Genomic DNA, 7,573 nt, shown 5'->3' with positions numbered 1-7,573 from the left:
GCGCCGCGGCCGCTCGGGATCTCCCCCTCCCTCCCAGGTTTGAGAGCCTGGGAGGGAGGGGGAGACCCCGAGCGGCGGCGGCGCGCGAAACAGCTGATTCGCGCGCCGCTGCTCCCCCTCCCTCCCAGGCTTGAGAGTGAGCCCCGGCGGGCCGCATGCGGCCCACGGGCCGTATGTTGTGCAGGCCTGACCTACAGAATCTCTATCAAGCGTTCTTAAAACTGCAATACCCATCTGGTGAAGTGAAGAAACAGATTGACGGAGCCAGAAGGGTACCGAGAAGTCACCTACTACAAGACAGGCCCAACAAAGAAAGTAACAGAACGTCACTAGCCGTCACCTACAGCCCCCAACTAAAACCTCTCCAGCGCATCATCAAGGATCTACAACCTATCTTGCAGGACAATCCCTCACTCTCACAGACCTTGGGAGACAGGCCAGTCCTCGCCTACAGACAGTCCCCCAACCTGAAGCAAATACTCACCAGCAACTACACACCACACAACAAAAACGCCAACCCAGAAACCAAACCCTGCTACAAACTACGGTGCCAACTCTGTCCACATATTTATTCAAGGGACACCATCATAGGACCTAACCACATCAGCCTCACCATCTGGGGCTCGTTCACCTGCACATCTACCAATGTGATATATGCCATCATGTGCCAGCAATGCCCCTCTGCCATGTACATTGGCCAAACCGAACAGTCTCTACGCAAAAGAATAAATGGACACAAATCTGACATCAGGAATCATAACGTTCAAAAACCAGTAGGAGAACACTTCAATCTCTCTGGTCACTCAATAACAGACCTAAAAGTGGCAATTCTTCAACAGCAAAAAACTTCAAAAACAGACTTCAACGTGAAGCTGCAGAACTGAAATTAATTTGAAAACTGGATACCATCAGATTAGGCCTGAATAAAAACTGGGAGCGGTTGGGTCATTACAAAACCTAAACTTAATTTCCCCAATACTAATTTCTCCCTAGTGTTACTCACACCTTCTTGTCAACTGTCTGTAAGGGTCACTCTCTTACAACTTCAAAAGTTATTTTTCCTCCCTTGGTATCCTGCTGTTAATTGATTTATCTTGTTAGACTGACCTCACACTTGGTAAAGCAACCCCCATCTTTTCATGTATTTATAACTGCTCCTGTATTTTTCACTTCATGCATCCGATGAAGTGGGTTCTAGCCCACGAAAGCTTATGCCCAAATAAATTTGTTAGTCTCTAAGGTGCTAAGGTGTGTGGTTTTTTGTTTTGTTTTTAAGGAAATTCAAAGTTACTGGTCACACACTGTCCTTAAGTCACATTACTGGGAAAAGAAATGATCCACTGAGACAAGCAAAGGTCTATTATAAAACTCTGGAAAGGGGAGATTAGAACGGGCATGCAAAGTACAAAAAGCTTTGCTATAATAAGAGATCCTTGTAACATCCTATCAGGGATCGGCAACCTTTGGCATGCGGCCTGCCAGGGTAAGCACCCTGGTGGGCCAGGCCGGTTTGTTTACCTGCTGCGTCCGCAGGTTCGGCCGATCGTGGTTCCCACTCGCCGCTCCAGGCCAATGGGGGCGACGGGAAGCGGCGGCCAGCACAACCCTCGGCTCAGGCTGCTTCCCGCAGCCCCCTTTGGCCTGGAGCGGCGAGCCGCGGCCAATGGGAGGGTGCTTACCCTGGCGGGCTGCGTGCCAAAGGTTGCTGATCCCTGTCCTATGAATTGCTCAAAGGTTTGTCATATAGGTTCAGTGCAATTAGATAAAGTGTTCAAAAAGGAAAAAAATATCTATAAAGCATGAATATTGCTGTGGCTAACATATATCATCAAATCTGTACATCAGGACAATATAGTGCTGACATACTTTGAAAGTTACCATAAAACTGGCATTGGGGGCTTCGATATTTATTTTCTCAATAACTTCAGATAAAATGTATCCAGTTTACAACAGAAAGGTTTTTGGGTTGTCTTTTAAATTGTTACCCTTCTTGCAAATTCTTCTTATGATCTGAAACCCAAACTGAGCTCATGCATCATCAGCAAAGGACTGCATATTTATATAGAAGGTAAGATAACCAGGCTTCCCCTCCCTGCAAGAGCTTTTTCAGGGATATAAATCTTCAGGCTCCAGGGTGTTAGCCAGCCTCTAACTAAAGAGAGTTAGGAAGAAACTTCTCCTGTGGGAAAGTTACCCTGCAGGAGGCAGTTTTAGAGTGTCTTGCACCTTCTTCTGAACCAGCTGGCAATAGCCATCACTGGAGACAGCACACTGGACTGGATGGACTGGTCAGATCCAGTCCAGCAATTCCTGTGTTTCTAACTAAACTGCAACTGCAAAATCTTTAGTGATGCGCGAGACAGAAGAGAGTCCATTTAATCTCCCAGAACTTTTGGCTGGGCATTACTGATATGAGTAAAAATTAGAAAGCACTTATTTTTTCTTTAAAACCTCTGACTGCATACACATAGGGACCAGGTCTATTGAGTAAGAAGGTGCCACTTTTACATCATTTTTTGTGACCACAGCCACTCTAATTTTCAAGTGACAAAATACTTTTTCTTAAGGAAAAAATTACAAAAAATGGAAAACAGAAAGTGTAAAAAGATAGATTTTAAGCAAGGTTTTACTCAGAAGGAAACCACAGGAATCCCTAGGATATATTCTCTGTGTAGGACATTTATATCAAATCAGTTATTTGCAGTGTTGTAGCTGTGTTGGTCACAGGATATTAGACAAATGAGAGGGGGTGAGGTAATATCTTTTATTGGATCAACTTCTGTTGGAAACAAGCTTTAGAGTTTACACAAAGCTCTTCTTCAGCTCCTGAAGTCAAAATATGATTTTTCTGGCTGCCAGCAAAGCAGGGATCTGCACATCCAGATGGGTTCTTTCTAAGTCTTACATCACCCTCAGAAACAAATACGTCATAGTTGGATCTTAACTGACACACAAGGCAAAACAGAATCCAGCTTCAACTCCGATAGCTGCATTGCTCCAGGAGGTTAACAGGGATAAAAACTTATTTGGTTTCATTTGCAAAGCAAACCAGCTATAGGCACAAGAAGAGGGTGTGAGGCATAACAGAAAATGTGGAAATGGCAGAGGTGCTTAATGACTTTGTTTTGGTTTTCAACAAGAAGATTGGTGGTGATTGGACATCCAACATAGTGAATGCCAGTGAAAATGAGATAGGATCAGAGTCTAAAATAGGGAAAGAACAAGTAAAAAATTACGTTAGATGTCTTCAAATCACCAGGGCCAGATGAAATGCATCCTAGAATACTCAAGGAGTTGACTGAGGAGATATCTGAGCCATTAGTGATTATCTTTGAAAAGTCATGGAAGACGGGAGAGATTCCAGAAGACTGGAAAAGGGCAAATATAGTGCCCATATATAAAAAGGGAAATAAGGACAACCCGGGAAATTACACACCAGTCAGCTTAACTTCTGTACCCCTAAAGAGAATGGAGCAAATAAAGCAATCAATTTGCAAACACCTAGAAGATAATAAGGTGATAACAGTCAGCATGGATTTGTCAAGAACAAATCGTGTCAAACCAACCTGATAGCTTTCTTTGACAGGGTAACAAGCCTTGTGGATGGGGGGGAAGCAGTAGATGTAGTATATCTTGACTTTAGTAAGGCTTTTGATACTGTCTTGCATGATCTTCTCATAAACAAACTAGGGAAATGCAACCTAGATGGAGCTACTATAAGGTGGGTGCATAACTGGTTTGAAAATTGTTCCCAGAGAGTAATCATCAGTGGTTCTCAGTCATGCTGGAAGGGCATAACGAGTGGGGTCCTGCAGGGATTAGTTCTGGGTCCGGTTCTGTTCAATATCTTCAGCAATGATTTAGATAATGGCATACAGAATACACTTATAAAGTTTGTGGATGATACCAAGCTGGGAGAGGTTGCAAGTGCTTTGGAGGATAGGATTAAAATTCAAAATAATCTGGACAAACTGGAGAAATGGTCTGAAGTAAATAGGATGAAATTCAAAAAGGACAAATGCAAAGTACTCCACTTAGGAAGGAACAATCAGTTGCACACATACAAAATGGGAAATGACTACCTAGGAAGGAGTACTGCGGAAAGGGATCTGGGAGTCACAGTGGGTCACAAGCTAAATATGAGTCAACAGTGTAATGCTATTGCAAAAAAAGTAAACATTCTGGGATGTATTAGCAGGAGTATATTGTAAGCAAGACATGAGAAGTAATTCTTCTGCTCTACTCTGCGCTGATTAGGCCTCAACTGGAGTGTTGTGTCCAGTTCTGGGCGTCACATTTCAGGAAAGATGTGGACAAATTGGAGAAAGTCCAGAGAAGAGCAATAAAAATGATTAAAGGTCTAGAAAACATGACCTATGAGGGAAGATTGAAAAAATTGGGTTTGTTTAGTCAGGAGAAGAGAAGACTGAGAGGGACATGATAACAGTTTTCAAGTGCGTAAAAGGTTGTTACAAGGAGGGGGGAGAAAAATTGTTCTTCTTAACCTCTGAGGATAGGACAAGAAGCAATGGGCTTAAATTGCAACAAGGGCGGTTTAGGTTGGACATTAAGAAAAAACTTCCTGTCAGGGTGGTTAAGCACTGGAATAAATTGCCAAGGGAGGTTGTGGAATCTCCATCATTGGGGATTTTTAAGAGCAGGTTGGACAAACACCGGTCAGGGATGGTCTAGATAATACTTAGTCCTGCCTTGAGTGCAGGGGACTAGACTAGATGACCCATCGAGGTCCCTTCCAGTTCTAGGTTTCTATAATTCTATAAGATCGGGGCAGTTTTATGCACATATGTATGAGCCTGCTGAATAAGCTAGTGTGAAGTAGATAGCCTATTTCCCCTACTCTCCACTACATTTTCAAGAGCTCCTGTAAAGATCTGCCAGATCATGAATGTGCTGTTCAGAGTTCCGCAATAATGCAACACACACTACAACATAACATGAGGTAACATAACCATACCCAGCTAGTGTAAGTCACCACAGCTACACTGCAATCAATCAGCTGAGAATCTGGTCCTATGTACGGATATGTTAAAACAGGAGGTGTGGACACATGCTGAATATATTCTATCATCTTACCTGAATTATAATAAAGGTCAGGTCTTTCTAGAATATCCCCTTCATGGATGTAGGGCTCAATGCAGTCATCCCCATACAGGTACTGCTCACTCTCATCCATCTGTCGAGACTCTACCATCTCCAGCCACTGAGAGTTGTGCCATCGGAATTTCTCACTCTGGATCTTCTTAGCCCACTCCTCATCATATTCCTGTAAAAAATGCCAAGCAGGTTTTTGTAGGTAAATGCGAGTGAACTTTATGTTAGTGAAAGACACAAGCTTGACAGTCTTGGAGACTGAAGTCCTTTGTTTAACTTGACGGTGCATTGACTGTATAAAGCAACATGTTGCAAGTATCATGTGACACATTGGCAAACCAGGTGCCAGCTCTTGCCAAGTCTGTAGGCATCAGCTGAGCACTGACAAATTCATAGCTGGAAACCAGACCAGCTCACCTATATATTATTGTTCACGATAGGTGTTAGACTTGTAAGAATGTGTTTAGTCTCTATAAAATGCTTGTACGTTGCTGCATGCATTAATCTTACTTTTATGTCTGAATCCCATGCTATAAGGGTATGTCTACACTACGACATTAGATCGAATTAATAGAAGCCGGTTTTATAGAAATCGGTTGTATACAGCCGATTGTGTGTGTCCCCAAATAAAATGCTCTAAGTGCATAACGTCGGCGGACCATGTCCACAGTACCGAGGCTAGCGTCGACTTCCGGCGCATTGCACTATGGGTAGCTATCCCACAGTTCCCGCAGTCTCCGCCGCCCATTGGAATTCTGGGTTGAGATCCCAATGCCCGGATGATGCAAAACAGTGCCGCGGGGGGTTCTGGGTACATGTCGTCAGGCCCCTCCCCCTCCGTCACAGCAATGGCAGACAATAGATTCGCGCCTTTTTACCTGGGTTACCTGTGCAGACAACATACCACGGCAAGCATGGAGCCCGCTCAGCTCAGCTCACCGCCACCATATGTCATCTAGGTGCCGGCAGTTGTGGGACTGCATTGCTACACAGGAGCAGCAGCTAACTGCCTTTTGGCGGTAGACGGTGCAGCATGACTGGTAGCCTTCATTGGCGATCTGGGTGCGGGCAGCTGTGGGGCTGGCAGCCGTGGGGCTGCATTGCACCAGCCCCCTTGCCTTTTGGCAGTAGATGGTTTATTACGACTGGTAACCGTCCTCATCGGACAGCAGTGGCTGTCGATCATGGGCACCTGGGCAGACAATGATGGTTATCAGTCGTAGTATGCCATTTTCTGCCACGTGCCCTGTTGGATCATCGCACGTTAGCAGAGTCGTAGCATGGTATTTTCTGCCAAGTGCCCAGTATTGTCTGCTAAGCACCCAGAAGAGGCCGAGGGCGATCTGGGTGCTGGCAGACATGGGGCTGGCAGACGTGGGGCTAGATTGCTACACAGCAGCAACCCCTTGCCTTTTGGGCAGTAGATAGTATATTACGACTGGTATCCATTGTTGTCATACTGCAGTGGGTATCAGATGGTGCAATAGACCTGAAGGCTTACTGCCAAGCGCCCAGTATTTGCTGCCAAGCACCCAGAAAATGCCGATGGCTATCAGTCATGCTGCACCGTCGTCTTAAGATGTAAAAAATAGATTTATTCTGTATTCATTTGCTTCCCCCCTCCCTCCTGTTAAACCCTGGCTTTTGAGTTCAATCTTTGGGGGGGGGGCATTCTGTGTGACAGTTGTTTGTGTTTCTCCCTGATGCAAAGCCACCTTTCTTGATTTTAATTCCCTGTACCTGTACGCCATGTCATCACTCGCCCCTCCCTCCCTCCCTTCTTCCCCTGGTCCGTCAGATACTACTTTCGCACCTTTTTTCAGACCAGACGCCATAGCTAGCACTGGGATCATGGAGCCCGCTCAGATCACCGCGGCAATTATGAGCACTATGAACACCACGCGCATTGTCCTGGAGTATATGCAGAGCCAGGACATGCCAAAGCAAAACCGGAACCAGCCGAGGAGGTGGCGATTAGAGCGCGGCGACGAGAGTGAGGAGGAAATGGACATGGACCTAGACCTCTCACAAGGCACAGGCCCCAGCAATGTGGAAATCATGGTGTTCCTGGGGCAGGTTGATGCCGTGGAACGCCGATTCTGGGCCCGGGAAACAAGCACAGACTGGTGGGACCGCATCGTGCTGCAGGTGTGGGACGATTCCCAGTGGCTGCGAAACTTTCGCATGCGTAAGGGCACTTTCATGGAACTTTGTGACTTGCTTTCCCCTGCCCTGAAGCGCCAGAATACCAGGATGAGAGCAGCCCTCACAGTTGAGAAGCCAGTGGCGATAGCCCTGTGGAAGCTTGCAACGCCAGACAGCTACCAGTCAGTCGGGAATCAATTTGGAGCGGGCAAATCTACTGTGGGGGCTGCTGTGATCCAAGTTGCCAGGGCAATGAGAGACCTGGTGATATCAAGGGTAGTGACTCTGGGAAACGTGCAGACCATAGTGGATGGCT

At 45.9% G+C, this 7,573-nt stretch overlaps 1 protein-coding gene across 1 annotated transcript in view; it reads right to left on the bottom strand.

Moving 5' to 3' along the window:
- The window catches only part of LOC112107377 (kinesin-associated protein 3), a 146,963-nt gene that overhangs the window by 53,284 nt on the left and 86,106 nt on the right, over positions 1-7,573 (bottom strand). Inside the window, exon 18 of the mRNA XM_026655661.1 lies at positions 5,095-5,284. Coding sequence (XP_026511446.1) covers positions 5,095-5,284 — 190 coding nt within the window. The remainder of the gene's footprint in view (positions 1-5,094; positions 5,285-7,573) is intronic.

This window comes from Terrapene carolina, unplaced genomic scaffold, assembly GCF_002925995.2.
Source record: "Terrapene carolina triunguis isolate 2854851 unplaced genomic scaffold, T_m_triunguis-2.0 Scaffold210, whole genome shotgun sequence".
In the NCBI taxonomy this organism is placed as follows: domain Eukaryota; kingdom Metazoa; phylum Chordata; order Testudines; family Emydidae; genus Terrapene; species Terrapene triunguis.
This window is presented reverse-complemented; position numbering and strand designations above follow the sequence as displayed.